We start from the raw sequence: 22,173 nt of genomic DNA, 5'->3' as shown, positions 1-22,173 counted from the left end.
TAGACAGCTTTGACAAGTGACTCCCCTTCTCCCTCTGATAAATCCTTTTAAACTCTTTATTATTCTTTTGATCTCCAAGTTCCCATCCTGGTAAAACAAGCTGACCATCTTCTTGAAGACAGGATCCTTAACGTTAACAGCTTTCCTGTTTGCTCTTCCCACAGTCCCCTAGTGTTAGATCAGTAGTAATACAGGAAATTCTAATAACCGACCATAGCTATGAGTACCTTTACCTTACTGACCAGGTACCATACAGGGTTCATACAATTATTACACCTCAGTATTGTTAGATTACAGAGCTATTCCCCATCCACCAGAGTAGGCACCCCACGTCTATCTCTTGTCCCTGGGCTGTCAGTGTGATTCTTTATATGGGTTTCAGAGGAGCAGCCGGGTTAGTCTGTATCCGCAAAAAGAACAGGAGGACTTGTGGCACCTTCGAGACTAAAGGAGAAAGTCGGCAAATTTTCAGTACGAGTGGGCTGTGACACTTGTGTATTTCTATGTCTGATTTTGTCAGCAAGCAGTTTGTAAGTGAGGTGAAACTTGGGGTACGCAAGACAGATCAGCCTCTTGACTGGGGTGCAGTCGTTTGGAAAGGCTGACAGCCACTGCTGTAGCACTTGTTGCTCACTCCACTCCAGCTCTCTAATTTCTCAAATATGTGAGATCCAGCGGTGGCTCTTGGTTTAGAACTCCAGTGCAGTGCCAGGGAATGTTCTTGGCATGTTTCATCCAGGGATATATGAAAACTTATTCTAGAGGAAGGAGTGAGACACCTTTGTTGGGTCTTAGATTCCCATTGATAGAAACATGGATACCAGGGGCTTCCTGGACCTTCCATTTTGGAGACTCATCTAAGAGAACTTCCAAACGATCAAAAAGGCCCACAGCCTTTCCTCTTCTCTTCTAGGAAAAATTATCTTTCTTTGCTTTTGTAGTGACATTCACTTGAGGCTCTCAACATCGCTTTTCCAGCCTTCCCTAATTAATCACAGCTCCTCTGTAGGGAAGCTCAGACACAAAAACGTCATATGACTTTGCCCAAGTTCATACAGGAAATCAGTAACAGAGCTTGGAGGAGTCCTGCCTTCCAGTCCCTTTTTCTCCCAGCAGATCACATTCCCTCACAGAGCTGGGAATTGAATGCAAGAGTCCTGACTCCAATTCTCTGCTGCTTTAACCACAGAAATCATACTCAGCAACCTCTTTGTTGCATTGGCATGGATCTAACTATGTCAACAAGCACATAAAATTCACCCTTCTTACCCTATTGGGATGCCGCTCTCTGTTAGCACAGAAACTACACTGGGGAAGGAGAACACTTTACCTCTCACATCTCCATGTTTGCTCTGGAATTGCCCCATAGATGAGCCCCCAGGCCTGGTCCCAGGTGGTGGGCTCTGCAGCTCTCTTGCTTGCACCACCAAGGCCCTTTTGTGACTCATCAATAAGCATCATCATCACAGGCACAGTGAACTGATGCTGCTGCCAGAGGGACCTCAGCACTATGAGGTGAGACTGCGAAACACATTTTTGGCTCTCCTTACCCCCAGACTAAACTGACTCCTAGCCACCATGAAGTAGAGGACCAGCCTTGGGGTTGGCGGAGGATCAGCCGGGAGATTACTTGGGCTCTCACATACTTAAACTCATTTCATTTAAAAGGGTGGGGGAATTTTTGATCCACCACCCACCTGCAGCAAAGGAAGCAGAGCCTGGAAGCTCATGGGTTTGGTGCTTCGTTGTCAACATGCTGCAAGGAAACTTTTTAAAGACACCGTAATAGAGGCTCAACTTAAATGTCTACTCCAAATTAAAAAACACAGTCAGAGAACCAAAGAAGTGCCACTGTGGCTAACCAACAAAGTAGAAGAAGCAGTGAGAGGCAAAAAGGCCTCCTTTAAAAAGTGGAAGTGAAAGCCTAGGGAGGAAAAGAGAAAGGAGCATAAACTCTGGCAAATGAAATGTAAAAATATGATTAGGAAGCTCAAAAAAGAATGTGAGGAGCAGCTGGCCAAAGACTCCAAAAGTAATAGCAACATTTTTTAAAGTCCATCAGAAGCAGGAAGCTACCAAATAATCGAGTGGGGCCCCTGGCCAATCGAGGTGCTAGAAGAACGCTCAAGGACGATAAGGCCATTGCGGAGAAACGAAGTGAATTCTTTGCATCGGTCTTCATGGCTGAGGATGTGAGGGAGATTCCCAAACCAGTCTTTTTAGGGGACAAATCTGAGGAACTGTCCCAGACTGAGGTGTCATTAGAGGAGGTTTTGGAACAAATTGATAAACTCAACTAATAAGTCACCAGGACCAGATGGGATTCACCCAAGAGTTCAGAAGGAACTCAAATGTGAAATTGCAGAACGAATAACTGTCGCCTGTGACCTATCATTTAAACCAGCTTCTGTACCAAATGACTGGAGGATAGCTAATGTGATGCCAATTTTAAAAAGGATGATCCCGGCAATTACAGGCAGATAAGCCTGACTTCAGTTCCGGGCAAACGGGCTGAAACTATAGTAAAGGACAAAATTGTCAGACCCATAGATGAACATAATTTGTTGGGGAACAGTCAATATGGTTTTTGTAAAGGGAAATCATGCCTCACCAATCTACTAGAATTCTTTGCGGGGGTCAACAAGCATGTGGTCAAGGAGGATCCAGTGGACATAGTGTACTTAGATTTTCAGAAAGCCTTTGACAAGGTCCATCACCAAAGGCTCTTAAGCAAAGTAAGCTGTCATGGGATAAGAGGGAAGGTCCTTTCATGGATTGGTAACTGGTTAAAAGATAGGAAATAAAGGTTAGGAATAAATGGTCAGTTTTCAGAATGGAGAGAGGTAAATAGTGGTGTCCTCCAGGGTGTGTACTGGACAGAGTCCTATTCAACATATTCATACATGATCTGGAAAAAGGGGTAAACAGTGAGGTGGCAAAATTTGCAGATGATAAAAAATTGCTCAAGATAGTTAATTCCCAAACAGACTGCGAAGAGCTACAGAAGGATCTGTCAAAACTGGGTGACTGGACAACAAAATAGCAGATGAAATTCAGTGTTGATAAATGCAAAGTAATGCACATTGGAAAACATAATTCCAACTATACATATAAAATGATGGGGTCTAAATTAGCTGTTACCACTCAAGAAAGAGCTCTTGGAGTCACTGTGGAGAGTTCTCTGAAAACATCCACTCAATGTGCAGCGGCAGTCAAAAAAGCGAACAGAATGTTGGGCATCATTAAGAAAGGGATAGATAATAAGACAGAAAATATCGTATTGTCTCTCTATAAATCCATGGTATGCCCATATCTTGAATACTGCGTGCAGATGTGGTCACCCCATCTCAAAAAAGATGGAATTGGAAAAGGTTCAGAAAAGGGCAACAAAAATTATTAGGGGTATGAAATGACTTCCATATGAGGAAAGATTAATAAGAATGGGACTTTTCAGTTTGGAAAAGAAATGACTAAGGGGGGATATGATAAAGGTCTATACAATCATGACTGGTGTGGAGAAAGTTATTTACTCCTCATAACACAAGAACTAGGGGCCACCAAATGAAATTAATAGGCAGCTGGTTTAAAACAAACAGAAGGAAGTATTTTTTCACACAATGCACAATCAACCTGTGGAACTCCTTGCCAGAGGATGTTGTGAAGGCCAAGACTATAACAGGGTTCAGAAAAGAACTAAATAAGTTCATGGAGGATAGGTCCATCAATGGCTATTAGCCAGGATGAACGGGGATGGTGTCCCTAGCCTCTGTTTGCCAGAGCTTGGAATGAGCAACAGGGGATGGATCACTTGATGATGACCTGTTCTGTTCATTCCCTCTGGGGCACCTGTCACTGGGCCACTGTTGGAAGACAGGTTACTGGGCTAGATGGACCTTTGGTCTGACCCAGTCTGGCCAGTCTTGTGTTCTAACATTTAAACAACTTCCAAGGGACAAGCTGGAGGCTTGGGGGGCTACTGGGATGGGGACTGTGCATTCTGATTAATTGAGGCTGTTTTCCCTGCCTTTTTCTCCAGCTGTTTAACTACAGAAGCCAGAGTTGTCAGCAATATTAATTTTTTTTTAAAAGAACAAAGATTAGATTCACTAATCTGAGCATTGTGGGCCCCGATTCAGTGCTTAATTTGTTGTCAGGGCTGAGCCATGGCACCTCCAGGCTTGCTGCATTAGTTATGAAAGTAAAAAAAATTGCTTGAGCCCCAGCACCTCTCTCATTAAAAATTAAACACTGCCCTGCTTATTCCCTTATCCCACTTTTCTCTTTCCACTCTACCTCTCTCCACAGTCAGTCTTTTCCCTCCCTCCTGTTTTCTCGCCTCTGTCTTTCCAAAGCAGCACTCCCGTCCCTTTCCTCTGGGTTCACCCCACCCCCACACTCAATCCATGCTGTAACCAGAGGTGCAAGTAGGGCGGTACCCTCCAGTAAACAGTACCGGCAAGAGATTTTTAGTGGGTACAGGATACTGGGAAGACTTGGGGCTGGCCCCCACTCTGGGGTGGGGTGGGGGGGCTGCACTCTGCTCCTTAAAGGAGCAGAATGGGGCTAGGGAGGACATTCATTCTTTATATGACTTTAACAGCACAATACATATGCTAACAAACTTAAACAAAGGCTTTGTTTAAGTTTGTTAACATATGTATTGTGCTGGTTTCAGAGTAACAGCCCTGTTAGTCTGTATTCGCAAAAAGAAAAGGAGGACTTGTGGCACCTTAGAGACTAACCAATTTATTTGAGCATGAGCTTTCGTGAGCTACAGCTCACTTCATCGGATGTGCTGTTACATTGGTTAGGAGTCCTCAAGGGGGGAGGGGTGGGGGCAATGGAAGCTGTTTTTTATTCTGTTTCTCCCCATTGGTCTGAATTATCCATGACATCCATACTGCATCACATCAAGTCCAAATCATTGGAGGAATGCCTCTGCTTGCACTGACCAGAGGATGTTTGGATTCTGATGTCAGTCCAGTTCTGCAGCCTGATGGGAATCAGTTGTTGTCCCCAGTGTGCCTAGTATTCTTTGCAGCCAAACTAGTCGAACATGCATTTTGTTAATTGGAACTGGAACAGCAAAACAAAGAAAACAAATGCCTCTTTTTCCAGCTTTGTGGGTGAGAGAACTATAATGCTGGACACTGACAGCCTTAAACCAGCAGCCTCAGGAATCTGCCAAGAACTTTACTGAAAATATGTTCCTCATGTTAGCAACGGAGCTAAGACGTATCACGCGTCTGCCCACCTTTATTCCAATGACGCTCCTGATCTGACAGCCCAGGCCTTGTCGGTTTCATCCAGAACAATTTATCAACTTGGAACCTAATCCTGTAAAGCCTCAATCATTCGATCCATCCCATGGAAGACAATAGGACTATTTGCATGACTGTGGACCACTTTTGTAGACTGGTAAGAGTTTCAGGAGTCTGGTCCTATAAAGGAAGTTGAATCCCGCATTGAAATGCAATGTTTGGGTGCAATACCGTAAAGCAGCGTAGGACACAGTTATACTTAAAATCTGTCTTTTATTAAGCCAGACGTATGCTGAAATGGCTCCTCAGCCAACTCCCCTCTTCCATAAAAAGGGCCGGCAAGACTAGTATTTGGGGGAAAGGGAGCAGCCAGGCATGTCGATGTTCGGATGTGCAAAGGGGGACGTCAGAGGGGACGGGCAGAGCGTGGGGGCCCGGGCTGGGAGGAGTCGCAGGGGAGCTCCCATGCCCCCCGCTGTGTCCCTCCCATGAGGGCAGAGCCGGCAAGAAACGATTCCTACTTCCACCCCTGGCTGTAACCCAGCCCCTCGCCCCGCTGTGCCTGCTCTGTCCCCGCCGCCAGCCCAGCGGCCCGGCTCCTCCCCGACCTCCACTCCGGGGCGCCCTCCGTCCCTCTCTACTGCCCCACCAAGCCCACCCTGCAGGTGGGGAAACTGAGGCACAGAGCGGGGGGGGGGCCCAGGCTCCGGGAGCCACGTGGGCTGCCGCCCGCGGGAGGAGGGCTTTGGGAGCGGGGTGGGGGGGCCCAGGGCAGCCCGAAGCGGCGCGTGAGCCTCGCTCTGGTCATGGGACTCCCCACCCCGCCCGCTATAGCGCCCCCGGCCTGGCTTCGCTCTGGAAAACCCTCCTGCATTTACGCATGCGTCGAGCGGACCAGGTGGTGAGGGGAAACCTCGCGAGAACAAGCGTCGTGATGACGCAACAATCCGGAAGTGTCTGGAGAACCCGGAAGTGGTAGCTGCAGGGGCTGGGTCCAGGATGGACGGTAAGAGACAGACCCCCCCAGCCAGGGGGCGGGGCGGGGCGGGGCGCTAGTCCGGGCCCGACCCGCCGGGGGCCTCCTGCTGCCCCCAGGGGAGGAGCTGGGACCGGGGCCTGAGGGGGGAGGGGAAGGAGGTCGGGGCCGAGTCAGGGGAGTGGGCCCGGGGGGGGGGAGGGGAAGGAGGTCGGGGCCGAGTCAGGGGAGTGGGCCCGGGAGGGGGGGAGGGGAAGGAGGTCGGGGCCGAGTCAGGGGAGTGGGCCCGGGAGGGGGGGAGGGGAAGGAGGTCGGGGCCGAGTCAGGGGAGTGGGCCCGGGAGGGGGGGAGGGGAAGGAGGTCGGGGCCGAGTCAGGGGAGTGGGCCCGGGAGGGGGGGAGGGGAAGGAGGTCGGGGCCGAGTCAGGGGAGTGGGCCCGGGGGGGGAGGGGAAGGAGGTCGGGGCTGAGTCAGGGGAGTGGGCCCAGGGCCGGGGCGTGGGAGGGGACGGAGGTCAGGGCCGGGGCTGGGACCGGGGATGGGGAAGGGAAGGAGGTAAGGGCCAGGTCAGAGGGCTGTCCTTGGGAATTGGTGGGAGGGGAAGGGGGTCAGAAGTGGGGGTGGTGGCAGCCATTGGGGAGGGGAGAGGGAAATCCGTTGGTGACATCAGGGCACATGATGATGTGACATGGGAGCGGGAGTTCCCTGTGATCCCAGAGTGGGGAGTCCTGGGGGTTACCTCCAGTGGCTCTGCTCAGTCATCCTGGCCAATCGGCTCCTGAGGAGGATGGTGGAGACCCTGTCACGTGTGTGGCACTGGGTAAAGCTGCGGCCGAGAGCCCATGGTACATTGGTCAGGGAGAGAAGAACTCAAGGGTAGCTTGTTTGTTCTTGGCCTTTCTGATTTGTTGAAATAGGTCCAGGTATTTAAGAAAACTAAAAAGTCTTTAGAATCACCCCAAATTCCTGAACTGATCCATTTCCTCTTGCATGAAACTGGCCGGGTGAAGCTGGCTGAGAGTTATTTACATGGGTATCTGGGGTGTGCCAAGTTCTGGGTCAAAGGTCACCAGGTAATGGTAATCTGAGAAACCACAGTAACAAGTAACACAGCTATTTCAATAAAAGTCATGAAGTTGCCTTCTGAGGAATCACTTGTTAGTTGCGAGACAGAATGTGGTTTCTATTAGCTCCACTCCAGGATTTAGGTCCTGTGCCTGACGTGTGTCAAATTGAGAGAGAACTGAATAGTGAAGTCACTATCCTGTACTGTGAATGCTGTGATACTTGTCACATATGGATTAATTTATGGTAGATAATTTTTTCCCATGAATATTTCAGTATCTAACGTTCAGTGAGTCCGTTTATTTCAAAGAGCCGTATCCAAGGGATAATTCACTAGCTTGTATGGCTCCTTCAGTATTCTGAGCCAGTCCCCAGCAGAGCAGTTCAGATAGCACACTGCCTGTTACCCTGGGTGCTCGGGGCCTTTGTTATCAGTGCATATACCTGACCCTCACTGATTGAAATTGAAAGCAGGAGTCAATCCTGTGGGAGTGTCTCCAGTAAAACCCTCCAACAGCCTTTTTAACAAGCTCTCTGAGATGTCTCGTATTCCATTCTAGGTAGTTTTTTCTTACTGTGTACGATAGTGCAATCCCCACTGGCCTTACAACCACATTTAAAAATCAGAACCAGTGTCATTTGAGCTCAGTTGTAGCCAAATGAGACTCCAGCAGAGTTTGGTCAGCTACGTGTAGACAGGCCTTTAACACAGGAGTTTCTGCTTCTGTGTTCTAGCATGACAGGAGAGGATGGTTTTGCCTAGTGGTTAGAGCACTAGCTGTGACTTGGGAGACTCAGGTTCAAGTCCTTGCTCTGCCACTAGCTTTCTGTGTGCCCTTGGGCATGTCACTTAGTCTCCCCGTGCCTCTGTTCCTTATCTGTACAAGGGGATAATGGCACTGAGTAAAGATTGGGAGGTGCCTACGTACTAGGGTGATGGAGGCCATATGGAGTACCTTAGCTAGGTAGCCTGAGGAGTCCGCGGTGCACAGGCAAAGGCTGAGAGTGCAGTTGAGGCAGCTGAGTGCTGTGGCCTCTGCTTGCCCAGAAAAGACTTTTCTGAACAATCGTGGTGGTGGTATTGGGATGTGCGACCAGCACAACCTCAGCCTGTCTAGTCCCCTTCAGGCAGAAGGAATGTTGGTGTGATGCTTTGGAGGGGAAACGGGGGGTGTGAACTGGGGAGACTCACCATAGAAGGAAGGTACCTCCTAAAAGCACAGTTCCTTGGGTGAAAGATTGTGTGACCTTTATGTTATTGAGTGACAGCGACTCTAAAAACCTGTGATCTGAGTCACCTCCTCTCTTGTTTCAGATACACTCTTCCAGCTGAAGGTGAGTGTGGCCATTACAGGATTTCCTTTCTGCCCCTGCATGGGGATTCACTATTATACACCTCCCAGCATGGGCTGCCCAGCGAGACCTTTTTCAATTGAAAGTGGACAAACCCAACTGAACTGTTGCTCTAAGACCCTCTTATGGTGGTCTATACAAAACCAAACTTTCTGCCTGGAACAGGCTGCTTAGGAGCCTAGCTGACTACCAGGCCCTGTACTAGTCGGGTGTTTTGTGGGCTCCTCCGACAACTGAAGGCTAGGGTTGATCATCTTTAAGAAGCAGCTACAATGGGTCTAGGTTTATCCCTTGTTTTTAAATTTGGCTTCTCGAATGCTTTCTGCTCCGACCTTCTCTCTCTCACTCGATGGAGAGTTCACTGACTTGGAGAAACCTCTCCCAGAACCTTCCTTTGTATCTTCAACTCCTGTTGCTTTCATTGTGCTGTCTTCCCAAGGCTTTATCTCCTCCTTCCAGTGCTCTCCCTCCAGCAGGGGTGTGATAGTCTCCCAGAGTGGGGGGGCCACTGGGCTTTCTGTCCACGGGGGCTGGGGAGAGGTCAACAGCTACACAAAGATGCCAATATTTAAGGCTGTGGTGGTGAAAGAACAGAAACCGGTGTCTGTTATTTCGGGGGAGGGAGCAGTGCAGAGGTCCCTAGCGATGCTGTGATTTAGACCCTGAAGACATCAGTGATCTTGTTGCAAGCCCTTGACTCTCCTGATGTAAAGGAAGTGGCAGCGCAGCTCTTGATTGCATAAGGTGCTTAATCTCCATTGGTGTGAGCCGCAAATCAGTTAAGTGCATTAGGCTGAATGGGCCCTTCATCTGGTAATTGAATTAAATGTGACAGGAACCTATAGAGCATATTCTCCTGTGCTAATGAAGAGAGGTGGAATACGTATGGTACCAAAAACTACCTCCATTCCTAGAGGGGAGACAAAAATCCCTCCTTCCAGAGCTTTGCCATTATGAAAATCTGTTTCAAATAACAGCTGCAACTCTGCCTCTGCAGTTCCCAGCCTCAACAGGAAGGGGGAGCTATTTATCTAGAGATCACTTACCACCTGTTCTGGAGCCACATAGGCAGTGTAAACGCAGTCCAGAATTGTCATGCATGGCAGGGGACGTGACGGAAAGACTATGCCAAGTCCAAAGCAAACTCCTTCCCATCACTCCCCTCAAGCACCAATCAGTCCCTTTCACTCACCTCTGAAAAAGCCTTGAAAAGTGAGCCTGTGAGCATGCCCTGAAGGTCTCTGAACCCAGGCTAAGGAGTATGTTCCAGACGCTTCATTGAGAGCCCCCAGGTCCCTGCCTCTTAAACCAGGGGGCTGAAATCTCAGGTGCCTCCACTGCTCGCTACGGCTTTGTATTGCGCAGCAGGAGAGAGAGGACAGTGTGCTTTAGCCTGTACCATGCCACAGATACTACCTGCCTGACCAAGGAAGCCAGGCCTTCCTTCAGAGCGTTCCAGCTCTGCTCCATCAGTCAGCCAAAGGGGCTACTGCAGCTCACTGAGTCCCTTTCCTCTTGCGGCCTCTGCTGTATCCCCAGACACATCCATAACTATGGCACCTGCCCAGCCAGTCTCACTGCGTTTTAGGGTTGTATAAAGGACAATCCAGCCCGCAAAGGCAGCTGAGGCAGTGGCAGCAGACACTGCGGGCACCGTACACACGCTTTGCTAGGACAGCCTGTGGGCTTTTGTGAGAGTTGTGGGAGCCTCTGATTGTGTTAATGTTTGCCCCTTTCACGGCTGAGCACCGAAGTCTGTTTCTCTTAGTTCACAGCAAAGCAGCTGGAGAAGCTAGCCAAGAAGGCTGAGAAGGACTCGAAGACTGAGCAAGCCAAGGTCAAGAAGGTAGGCCAGTGCGGCGGAACTCCCTGGTGGAGATGAAAGTAACACACACAGACCATCTCTGAGTGCTAGGTGTCTTTTCAGCCATCACGCCCTTGAGCCTGTGCCGTCAATCCCTGGCTCTGTACCAGAGGGATTAACCCAAGGAATTATAGTAGATTCCACTTAGTAGCACCTGGATATTAACAGCTTCTGGTTAATGGCAGCGCTTGGCTGGGAGCCATCGCTGCCCCGTTGACTTTAATGTTAATAGGTTTGGATATTGGCAACGGGATGGCGCCTATTAACAGCAGCATTTGGAAGAAAGGCCCCGGCTGCAGGCAGGTGCGTAGGCCTATAGCCCGGGAAGGGAGTGCTGGGACGTGCCTTCCCTAACTGCAGCCTCCAAACCTGCCTGCGCAGGGAGCCCACACAGGAAGTAAGGGGCTGTGGGCCAGGCAGTAGTGGGGAGGGGGGCTGCCGCCTGGATGCTGGAGCTGCACCATACCACTCCCGGCTCTCTGGGCTGCATCCTGCCTGGGAGCTGCACCCAGGCAAGGAAGCACTGGGATGTGCTGAGCCCCAGTCCCCGAAGAACACAGGGAGAGAACACAGGGCCCTAACGCCCCCACTCCCCATAGAAAGCCCCAGCATCTGGGCTGCAGCCATGCTCCATGCTGCTGTCTGGCCTGAAGGCAGGTTTGCTGGGCTGCAGTCAGGGAAGGCATGAACCAGTGCTGGCTACCCTGGCTGCAGCCCTGCAAACCTGCCTTTTGCTGGTTGGCAGCTGCCAGATAACAGCAAGCGAGGGGTTGCTAATAAGCAGAATCTAATGTCCTGCATTCTCTGACCTGTCTATGTACTGCTGAGATCCAAGCAAGCGCATTCTCCCCCTGCATCACTGATTGACGTTCCAGGCGCAATAGGCCATCCTGAAATCCCCAAATCTCCTAGCCTCAACCCGAATCCTGTGTATCCTAGGGTGTTTGGCTGCCACTGGCTCCACTAATCCTGATCCAAGCAAACACCAAATTCTGCATGACATCCCTTGGGTGGAAATGGAAGACATTTGTTTCTGATGTGTGAAGCAAAATGGATTCCTCCTGCAAATCTTTTCCCTTCCATGTTCCAGGCCCTTCAGCAGAAGAACGTAGAATGTGCTCGTGTCTATGCAGAGAATGCAATCCGGAAGAAGAACGAAGGGTTAAACTGGCTTCGGATGGCTTCCCGAGTGGATGCAGTGTCCTCCAAGGTCCAGACAGCAGTGACCATGAAAGGGGTAAGAGGCTTTGTCATCTCAGGTGTATCCCTGGAGGGACAGGAGCTGTTTCCTGTCCTTGTACAGATAGAGGCTATTGGCCCGTCCCTCCCCTCTCCTGCTGACATTCCTCTCTTCTTTTGTAACTTGGTTAGAACTGGGCTTTAGTGTTGGCAGGTGCTGTGACACCTCCCACCCCCAAACTGGGATTTGGTCAGGGCCCGGAGCTAGACTGCACATTGGCAGAGACTGCCACAGCTGCTGAAATGCCAGTGTGTGTGTGTGTGATTGCCTTGTGATGTGGCCAATACGTTTCACTGGGGGACCAGAAATGAGCCCCTCAAACTTGCTGCATTTGTGGCTTCATCCATATTTGAGCCCACGTCTGCAGGCTTGGAAGGTGTGTGCCTGAAATCACTCCCCTGCCTTAGCCATGTGTCCATGCATGCTTGTGTGCAGGGGACTGGGGGTTAGAGTTCTCTTCTGCAAGGTACTGAGCACCCTCAAGTCCTTTTGATTTTGCTGGGAGCTGAGGCCGCTTGTCCCCTCTTCAGATTATGTCTGGAATCTCTCGTCACTGTGAGTCACGTGACCAACACTGGAGTCCCACCTGGACTTATGTGGCCCAGCTTAGAGAGAGGATGGGCAGCAAGAACAGCCCCTGAAGCACATTGTGCCTGGTGGGCTGGAGCACCTGTCTTCACGGTGTTTGTACTAACGTTTGGAGTAACATTTCTGTTCTCCAAAATGTTCAGTGGAGAAGTAGCATGAGGATGCGCTAAAAATGCATGAAGCCCCTGCATAGAAGAGCTCATGGGCACGGTTACTATTTTCATGTGAGTGTCATGGTGAAGTTGCCTCTGTACTATTGAAGGGCAGATTTCCATGGTTGTATATGAAAACGATGCGTGTGTATCGTTTGTGTGCGCAGTAGACGCCAGGTGCGATTCCGATGTGCACAGTGACAGCTAGAAGGCTAGCAGATCACTTGCATGTGCATTTTCAGGAATCGTGCAGACGGTTGCATATGCACAGTTCTAAAACGTGGGGGCCAATCTGAGCTGAGAGTCCCTGCTATTCACGGCAGGACGTCGCTGCCCTGTGCAGACTGAGGCTGCACTGCAGTGGAAATGCCAGTAACATTGAATTCCTTTTGGCCAGGCTCGGCTCCCACTCTGAACTGGGACATCTGTGTTGACTTTGTTTGGTGTGTATATTTTCCAACCTCCTGTTACAGGTGACTAAAAATATGGCTCAAGTGACCAAGGCCTTGGACAAAGCTCTGAGCTCCATGGACCTGCAGAAGGTCTCGGCGGTGATGGATAAATTTGAGCATCAGGTTCAGAACTTGGATGTTCACACTTCGGTAAGTGCTGGGCACTCGCTAGCCTGGGGGTAGACTGCTGGGCAGTGGGAAGAATTGTACTCGTTGGCATGTCTGTACTCTTGGAGGCTGCGGGGTGGAGCGGAGAGAACCATGAGTATCATGGGCTCAGACACAAGCATCCCGTTTGTGAGGCCCTTCCCGGGCTCCCAGATGCGGTCTTTGGATTAATGGCTCAGTTGTTTCCAGAGCTCTGGTCTATAGAGCTCATCAAGGAAGATCAGGGTTCTCTTGGGTTAGGAGCTGCACGTAGAGAATCTCTATCCCAAAGAGCTCACGATCAAAGTAGGCAGACATACAGAGGAAGGGTGCGGAAAGTCTTGTCCCCATGGCATATTCCTGGGGGAATTCTGTGCCAAAAAAAATAAAAATTCTGCACACACTATTTTAAATTTTGAAAAATTCTGCTTATTTTATTTGTCAAAATAACACAACATAATCACGCTACTTTCAGTTATTTTGGTAATTTATTTCAAAATACACATCAGCAAGTATGTCTGTAACAATGCAGACAACAAAAAAGATTCAGGAAATGGTTTTTGACAATTAGATTTCTCCCTAGGCGTATTAATACAGAACATTCAGTAATAATTCATCTAAACCACAATACAGAAACGTATTTCCCGCACCCCTCAGAAGCAGTGGAAAGGGTTGGGGGAGTCAGGGTAATGGAGGAGATGTGGCAGAAGGAAGCAATTGCTGGGAAGAAGCCTGATAGCGAATCTGAACAATTGTTCAGTGTGGGTAGGAGAAGTATGGAACAGGGTTTTTTTGGGGGGAAGGGATTGTTAGGGAGTTGGGGAACCTCCCCTGTGCAGACCCTGGCTCACCCCAGCCTCTCATTCAGCCAGGCACATCTGCCCATCCCCATGTGGACCTGCACCCCCACTCCCATTCGGCTCCGGCTCAGTGCTGTTACTTCACTAGCCCCTCTGAGCCACCGTCTGTGACGCCTCCCCGGCAGCCCTGTGTGCCGCACGCTGTCCATCGCCCCCACACCCCCTCACCAGGCCCTGTGGGCAGGGAACTGTGAGGAAAGCAGCCTCTTCTCCTCCCTCTCCATGGCTGGCTGCTCCGGTGGTCAGCCGGCCTCCCTCTTTTCTGGTGCCACAGCACTCCCTGGTGGGTGAAAGTTGTAACTGCAGTGCCTCCCTGGTAGAATCCATTTTCTGCGGAGAAAAAAATCAGCAGAGGACATGGATTCTGCATGTGCACAGCGGGGCAGAATTCCCCCAGGAGTAATGGTACAGACAAGGAACTAGGGGACTTGCCCGAGGTCACACGGGGAGTCTGTCCAAGCTAGGAACTGAACCCAGAGCTCTTGAGTCACAGGCCAGTGCCTCAGCCACAGGCCAGTCCATCCTTCTCATGGTGATGGTTGCTGGCTTGTTTGATTTCCCCGCACTCCCCAGTATGCTTAAGGGGCTGGGCCACATGAGTGATTGTAGCGCACACTCTGTTCTGCCTACTTTTGATCTGATCAGTCTGGACGCAGTCTAGTACGTCCCGTGCTCCCAAGTAGAGCCGGCCTTGAGCTCATTCTTGAATATTGCCTTGACCCTGGATGGGCAGTGTGTCTAACCAGGAGAAGAGAGCTGCCCCTCACGGCAAGGAAAAGCCCCTGTGCAAGTGTCTGACTATGTCTACGGTATCTGAAGGCTTCACTGAGAACCTGAGACAGGGTGGGGGCTAATGTGGACATAACGCTTCATATGGCTGTGTGCTGTCAGGTGCTGGGTGGTACACTGATGTCTACGGGCCTCAGGATCTCTCTGGCTCCAACCCGTCGTCCTGTCCTATGACCTAGCTGTCTGGCTGACAAGGATGTGGAGAGCCCTCTGGGGAGGGGAGTAGTGGGCCAAACTCAAGATCTGTAACTGGCTCCTATGGGCAGGAACGTGGGCTGGGTGGGTTCTTCAATGGAGCCAGATGGTGGCTTGGCTTCAGATACTGACTCTGCCCGCGGTAGGTGATGGAGGACTCCATGAGCTCTGCTACCACCCTGACCACGCCGCAGGAGCAGGTGGACAGCCTCATCGTGCAGATTGCCGAAGAGAATGGCTTGGAGATCATGGACCAACTCAACCAGCTCCCCGAGGGGGCTTCGTCAGTGGGGGAGAGCTCTGTCCGCACCCAGGAAGACCAGCTGTCCCGAAGGTTCTTTCTCTTCCCCTTTTTCTCCCCCACGTCCCTTGGTGTGATTGTGTCCCTGGGCTTCGTGTTCCTGGCAGCTTGAACTGCCCCCAGGCAGCTCTTTCACGGCTCGTACGGGGGGTTCAGGCTGAAGGGATGGCTGGGAGGGAAGCCAGCCGTTGGGGCAACCTCTGGGCTTTCGTGTCCCCATGCATGGTGGAGCCTCGCGAAGCTCCAGAGGAGCCACCTACAGGCAGCGTACCTTGTCGTGCGCCATGGAGGAGAGGGGCCTCCTGATTCTACTAGCGCTGGGGCAGGTGTTGCTTGCTCAGCTCAGTATCCAGCTGGTGGGAGTTCTCCTGGCCCGTGCTTGCCTCATGCAGCTGATGCTGTTCTGGGCATGCTTGGCACTGACCTTCAAACAGGCTCTTTCTCTGGAACCTCCGCAGAAGAGGGTTGAGGCTGCCTCCTATTGCTGGTGAGCTCCTCTTCCACCTCCCCATCCCTGCAGCTCTGCATGCAGTTACCGTGAGAGGGTCCCTCCGAGGACATAGCCCTGCAGTTGCTGGCTGTACAGAGCTCCCTTGACCCACCCCCCCTTTCCCAGAAGTCATTGCACAGCTGCCAGACTTTCTCCAGGTTCTCTCGCTTCGGGTTGTCTGAAGCACGGAGAGGAGCGGTGGGTCTGGTGTGAGCTGAGGGGTGTCCTCAGGGTGGGAGGCATTCTGCAGACCTGGAGAAATGCAGACCCTTGCCTGGCTGCATCGTGTGGTGCGGATGAAAGGTGCCTGTTGCTGAAGATGTCTGATTGTCACGCCACACACACACAAGATGGCGTGGCCCGGGCTCCAGGGCTTTGTGATGGAGGGAGATGCTGTTCTTTCTCCTCGCTCATGGGGCCATCAGATAGATTATGAGATGACAAATGGAGCATCCAGCCTTTCCTTAAACTCCCTCTGTGCTCTAAGCGCTATTCCCGGCCGTCCCCAGGAACTAGCCCAATTGCTTCCACACGCAGCCCTGCCTGATGCTCAGGTCAGAGTTCAGACTGGGCCACCCGTGTGCTGCAGGGAGTCGTGGTGCTTGTGCTGAGCCCCGGGCCCCTTTGGGCTCCAGCGGCACCACGCTCTTCCCTTCCTGGCCGGCGGCGTCGCATGGCTGTGCTGTTCAAACAGCCGTGTTTCGCTGCTGGGGCCCGCTCTGACCTGAGTGCAGGAAATGCATTGGCAGTGTTGGGACGGAAGGTGCTCGTAACGCACCTGCTAGAACGTAAATGGTTATCTGTGCTCCAGGGGGAGACGTCTTGTCCCTGCAAACCGCTTCCTCCTCAAGTCAGACTCCTTCCATCACTGGGCGTAGTGCCCCCAGCCTTGCCCAGTTCTCCAGAGAGCTCCCCCTGTGCTCTCTGGGTTCACCTGGAAGCAGCTCCCAGTGTTTCGTGCTCCCCTTTGACTCTCTTGTGCTGTTTCTTCCAGATTGGCTGCCTTGCGGAATTAAAGTCTCCCATTGTTCTGGAGGATTGCTGTTCCCCTACTGATCATGCATCGAGTGGGGAGACGGGGGAGACCCCCCCCAAACCTCCCACTCCATCCCTTCTCTGGCCTTCTGCTAGCAAAACCAGACCCAACCAGCCAGTCACTCCTTCAGCTGCCTGTTGCTCTGTGGTGGACTCTCTTTGGTCTTTTTCGATGATGACTACTTCCTGAAGAGGCAGCAGGAAGAGATGTTGGAGGGAGGTTTGCTGAGTGAGCGTGACCTTGCTCTGGGCTTTGGCGGCAGGGTGTTCAGGGCTCTTGTCTTTAAAGCAATGCTACTGCTCCCCCTCTGCATCCTGGGCCTCTAGGGGGAGTGAAGATGCTGCTTTGATTCTAACACTACATGGAGATCTTGTTGAAAGGGGAAGTGCATGTTCTGATGGGACACTGGGGGCCTGACCATCTCCGGCTGGCTGTATGTCTAGCAAATGTGTAGTGCGTCTTCATCTCCACATCCTGTACGTTGCCTCTCTTAGCCACTGTGTGCTTTGCTGTGGGTGACCCTCTACTAACAGCTTGCAGCAGGTAGTGCCACAGATCCTTCCCATTTCCATCCAAGCCCCGTTCTTCCCCGCTGCCTCTTGTAGCTGGGGGGAAGGGATGCCCGGCTGGGGTGTACGTATGCATTGGTAGCATTTCATGGGCGAGGCAGCTGCCTTGGATGAAAGGCGCAAATCTGTGTAATGGCGTCTCTTACTCTAACATCCATATTCCCAGTTATCGGCTCGTCCCTGGTGCAGCGTAGCATTGAGACGATAGGGAGCCCAGTGGTGATGCCCAGTGCGCAGGGATCTCGCTTTGCCAACTCTTAGCCCTTGCGCTGCTTGTCACGTTGCCCGCCCTGGATTTTCTCACCGTTAAGTGACCTTTGAGAAGTTTGCCTCCACAACCACACGCTGTGACCCCTTAGATCTGGCCAGGCGAGATGGGATTCTTCATGCACGCCACCCCAGGGGTGAAGCTGGCCTGAGCTGCTCCAACCCGGCAGCGTTCAAGGGGCAGCGTGGCTGCTGGGAACTGGTCTGTCTCCAAGCTCTCTCACTGGCAGCACTGTAGCAGAACACATGTCCAGACCCTCCTGTGAATGGTGAGGATGTCTGCACTGTCCTAAATACCTCGGTTGCCTTTACCTCTTGGGTCTCTTCCCCCCACTCCCTTCCTCAGGGCTGACACTGACGAGATGCCCCAGCTCCACTGATGACTGAGTGTAAGCTCATCACTTCCTTTAACCCGGTTCCATGCTGCAGGGCCGGGAGCCAGGCTGAGAGGGAAGGATCAGCCCCCCCACTTCCCTCAGCCCCAGGCATGAGAGCTTTTGGAGGCGTATGGTGTCACTTCTCACACTCAGCCTTTTCAGCCCAGCTCCCTGTAATGGTGGGAGACAGCGCTGGGCTGGGGGCGTGGGAGGTAGCGAGGGGAGATCTGAGCCCAGCTTGCTGCTAGGTGGGAGGGGAACCGAGCCAGGCTCCCATTCATTAGCGTTTTAACCCCATCCCTGCTGGCTCCACACTAGCTGCCATGTGCCGGGAGTCTGGTGCCGCTGTGCCGGAATCAGTGCAGAGCACATCTGGCATACCCAGCAACATGGCACGTGTTTGGCAGCAGCGACAGTCAGGAGTGGTTACTGTGATGAACAGCCCTGGGGCTGGATTGCTGGTTTCACAAGGAGGGCTGGCTCACAATTCTTTAACTGTCTCTAAGTGTTAAGTGTCTAGTAGCTTCTCGCAGATGTGCTAAGGGACCTGCTTCCCTTTGGCTAGGGGGCAAGAAATCCCCACTTTGGGGAGCAGGGGAGGCAGATGGCATCAGACACAATCCCCATCATCCTCGCCCCTGAGAGTGTCAGGTGCAGCCTGGTGCCTGAGAGTGGCTGGCCTTGCCACTCCCAGTGCAGACAGCAGGTTGCTGGGGTACGGAGTACAGGAGAAGTCAGCACTTGCGTGTGAACACATTTCGACATCTCTCGATATTTTCCCTCCGAGTCTCGTGGCCTTGGAAGATGCATGTTCGCCTCCCTATTGCGATTACCCCGAGCTGGGCTGTTTGAGTCCAGTTGTGGCCGCCCCCCCACAGTGACAGAGGAGATGCAGGCCCCTTTCCCAGACTGAGGAGGAACTGTAGGCGAGCCCAGGGGCTTTGTTTCTCATCCTGGCAGAGTCCCTGACTGGGTGTTTGGTCTCTGTGCCTCAGTCAGACCCAGCTGGGTAAAACGCAGGAGCCCCCCTAAAAATCTGAGCAGAGCTTTCCAGGGCAACCCCATGGGGGGCATTTAACTGGGCTTGCAGGGCAGCCTGACCTGGGGCAGCTGTGAACGTCTTGTTCCACTGGGGTGTTTGCAGGAGGCACAGTGAGCAATAGCCCTAATTTCCCCCTTCCTCCCCAGGCTCCTACCTTGTGGAAATGGCGTAACCATGCCCAGCTCCTCACAGCTGCCAGGAGAGAGATCAGCAGAAGGGGTCTGTAAACAGGTGGGCCCGGCCTTTGCCCTGGGGAGGAGACCCTGCCCTCTGTAAATGGGCCTTTTCTTTCCGTGTGGTGCTGTCTGTGTGGTTTTACAACGCTGCTTTCCCTTGCTGGTTTTGAAATGAACGCTGTAAATTCCACTCTGTTTTAAATAAAGGAACTGTCCCTGCAAATCCGCCTGTCTGCGTTCCAGGGAGCACCGCTTCTGCCCAGGTCTCTGCCGAGATGTGGAGCCATCAGGGCAGAGGTGGGAAGCGGCCTGGGTAGGAGAAGCAAATGGCCTGTGCTGGTCTCGGGGCTCTGCTGCTGGGTTCTGGAGGGACCGGCACTGGCCTGTCTCAGCCTGACACAGTGGCTCGGGGAGGGAATCCACCAGCCCTGCTTCTCCATGGGCTCTTGTCAGGCTGCTCCTGCTCCTTGTGTGATGTAGAGCTTTCCGGTCCTTTCCCCCCCTCCCCCGCCCCCCCACCTCTCTTCTTTTGACGCTAGATTTATCTGGCTTGGACTCTACTTAAAAATGGGCTTGGCTGAAGAGTCGTGCCCTGGCCCCAGCACTGGACCGGGGGGAGCCCTAACCTATCTTCTCCAGCTCCGATTTCTGGGACCGTTACACCTGCACGAAGGATCCAGACAGCCCCTGTCCTCTAGCACCCTGCCGCTCCACCATGCCTTTCTCCTCTGAGGCCGTGTAGTGGGTGCTGTACTCCGCTGTACCATGCAGGGGAGCCCTCTGCTAGGCAATGTGCCTCTCCCACTGCTGGCTACAGATCCCAGGAGGCTGCATGCTGCAAATTCTTCACTTCTTCCTCTTAAATAGCAGAACTGATCCTCGCAACCTGTTACATCAAACTCTCTGCTGCAGCATCGCTTCGGAAAACACAGGCACTTGAGCCTTGAGGGATGTTTACCAAGATCACTGTCTCGCAGGCATAAAACGTACCTCTGGGCTGAGTGGCCGAGGGCTGGCTTGGTATCAGCAAGCGTTGGGTCAGTTCTGAGAGAACTTTTCCTTGGGCCCCTCCTGGACAGGGCCTGTGGAGACAGTCCCTTATCTGGCTTGTAATCAAGAGCAGGCGCTGCCGGCTTTTTCCACTGATCTTTTAGCTGCTTCGGTTCCTTGAAGCAGCTCATGGGACTAGCTCTTTGTTCCTTGTTACCCTCAGGTCTGGCTGGTGGAAAATCTGGGGGACAATTTCCTGGTGCAAGTGCTGGAGGAACCAACTAGGGGCAGAGCTCTTCTTGACCTGCTGCTCACAAACTGGGAAGAATTAGTAGGGGAAGCAAAAATGGATGGGAACCTGGGAGGCAGTGACCATGAGATGGTCGAGTTCAGGATCCTAACACAAGGAAGAAAGGAGAGCAGCAGAATACAGACCCTGGACTTCAGAAAAGCAGACTTTAACTCCCTTAGGGAACTGATGGGCAAGATCCCCTGGGAGAATAACATGAGGGGGAAAGGAGTCCAGGAGAGCTGGCTGTATTTTAAAGAATCCTTATTGAGGTTACAGGGACAAACCATCCAGATGTGTAGAAAGAATAGTAAATATGGCAGGCGACCAGTTTGGCTTAACAGTGAAATCCTTGCTGATCTTAAACACAAAAAAGAAGCTTACAAGAAGTGGAAGATTGGACAAATGACCAGGGAAGAGTATAAAAATATTGCTCGGGCATGCAGGAGTGAAATCAGGAAGGCCAAATCACACCTGGAGTTGCAGCTAGCAAGAGATGTTAAGAGTAACAAGAAGGGTTTCTTCAAGTATGTTAGCAACAAGAAGAAAGTCAAGGAAAGTGTGGGCCCCTTACTGAATGAGGGAGGCAACCTCGTGACAGAGGATGTGGAAAAAGCTAATGTACTCAATGCTTTTTTTGCCTCTGTCTTCACGAACAAGGTCAGCTCCCAGACTACTGCACTGGGCAGCACAGTGTGGGGAGGAGGTGACCAGCCCTCTGTGGAGAAAGAAGTGGTTCAGGACTATTTAGAAAAGCTGGACGAGCACAAGTCCATGGGGCCGGATGCGTTGCATCCGAGAGTGCTAAAGGAGTTGGCGAATGTGATTGCAGAGCCATTGGCCATTATCTCTGAAAACTCATCGGGGGAGGTCCCAGATGACTGGAAAAAGGCTAATGTAGTGCCAATCTTTAAAAAAGGGAAGAAGGAGGATCCTGGGAACTACAGGTTAGTCAGCCTCACCTCAGTCCCTGGAAAAATCATGGAGCAGGTGCTCAAGGAATCAATTCTGAAGCACTTAGAGGAGAGGAAAGTGATCAGGAACAGTCAGCATAGATTCACCAAGGGCAAGTCATGCCTGACTACTCTAATTGCCTTCTATGACGAGATAACTGGTTCTGTGGATGAAGGGAAAGCAGTGGATGTGTTGTTCCTTGACTGTAGCAAAGCTTTTGACACAGTCTCCCACAGTATTCTTGCCAGCAAGTTAAAGTAGTATGGGCTGGATGAATGGACTATAAGGTGGATAGAAAGCTGGCTAGATTGTCGGGCTCAACGGGTAGTGATCAATGGTTCTATGTCTAGTTGGCAGCCGGTATCAAGTGGAGTGCCCCAGGCGTCGGTTCTGGGGCCGGTTTTGTTCAATATCTTCATAAATGGTCTGGAGGATGGTGTGGATTGCACTCTCAGCAAATTTGCAGATGACACTAAACTGGGAGGAGTGGTAGATACGCTGGAGGGCAGGGATAGGATACAGAGGGACCTAGACAAATTGGAGGATTGGGCCAAAAGAAATCTGATGAGGTTCAACAAGGACAAGTGCAGAGTCCTGCACTTAGGACGGAAGAATCCAATGCACCGCTACAGACTAGGGACCGAATGGCTCAGCAGCAGTTCTGCAGAAAAGGACCTAGGGGTTACAGTGGACAAGAAGTTGGATATGAGTCAACAGTGTGCCCTTGGTGCCAAGAAGGCC

At 51.8% G+C, this 22,173-nt stretch overlaps 1 protein-coding gene across 3 annotated transcripts; it reads left to right on the top strand.

The window, feature by feature from the left end:
• Positions 1-5,012: 5,012 nt before the first annotated feature.
• CHMP1A (charged multivesicular body protein 1A) lies at positions 5,013-19,422 on the top strand. Of its 3 annotated transcripts, XM_048817205.2 has the most exons (8): positions 5,013-5,418; positions 6,096-6,267; positions 8,617-8,636; positions 10,423-10,500; positions 11,609-11,755; positions 12,972-13,100; positions 15,088-15,275; positions 16,727-19,422. In XM_048817205.2, exons 1-8 carry the CDS (start codon positions 5,368-5,370, stop codon positions 16,746-16,748), a joined length of 807 nt encoding a protein of 268 aa, XP_048673162.2. In that variant the 5' UTR covers positions 5,013-5,367; the 3' UTR covers positions 16,749-19,422. The 3 variants fall into 3 exon arrangements, with proteins under 3 accessions (XP_048673162.2, XP_048673163.1, XP_048673164.1); XM_048817206.2 differs by lacking the exons at positions 5,013-5,418; positions 6,096-6,267 and adding an exon at positions 6,887-7,081; XM_048817207.2 differs by lacking the exons at positions 5,013-5,418; positions 6,096-6,267 and adding an exon at positions 6,888-7,112.
• The last annotated feature ends 2,751 nt before the right edge of the window (positions 19,423-22,173 follow it).

This window comes from Caretta caretta, chromosome 12 (genome assembly GCF_965140235.1).
Source record: "Caretta caretta isolate rCarCar2 chromosome 12, rCarCar1.hap1, whole genome shotgun sequence".
NCBI lineage: Eukaryota > Metazoa > Chordata > Testudines > Cheloniidae > Caretta > Caretta caretta.
The sequence above is the reverse complement of the archived record's forward strand: the minus strand, read 5'-3'. Positions and strand labels throughout refer to the sequence as shown.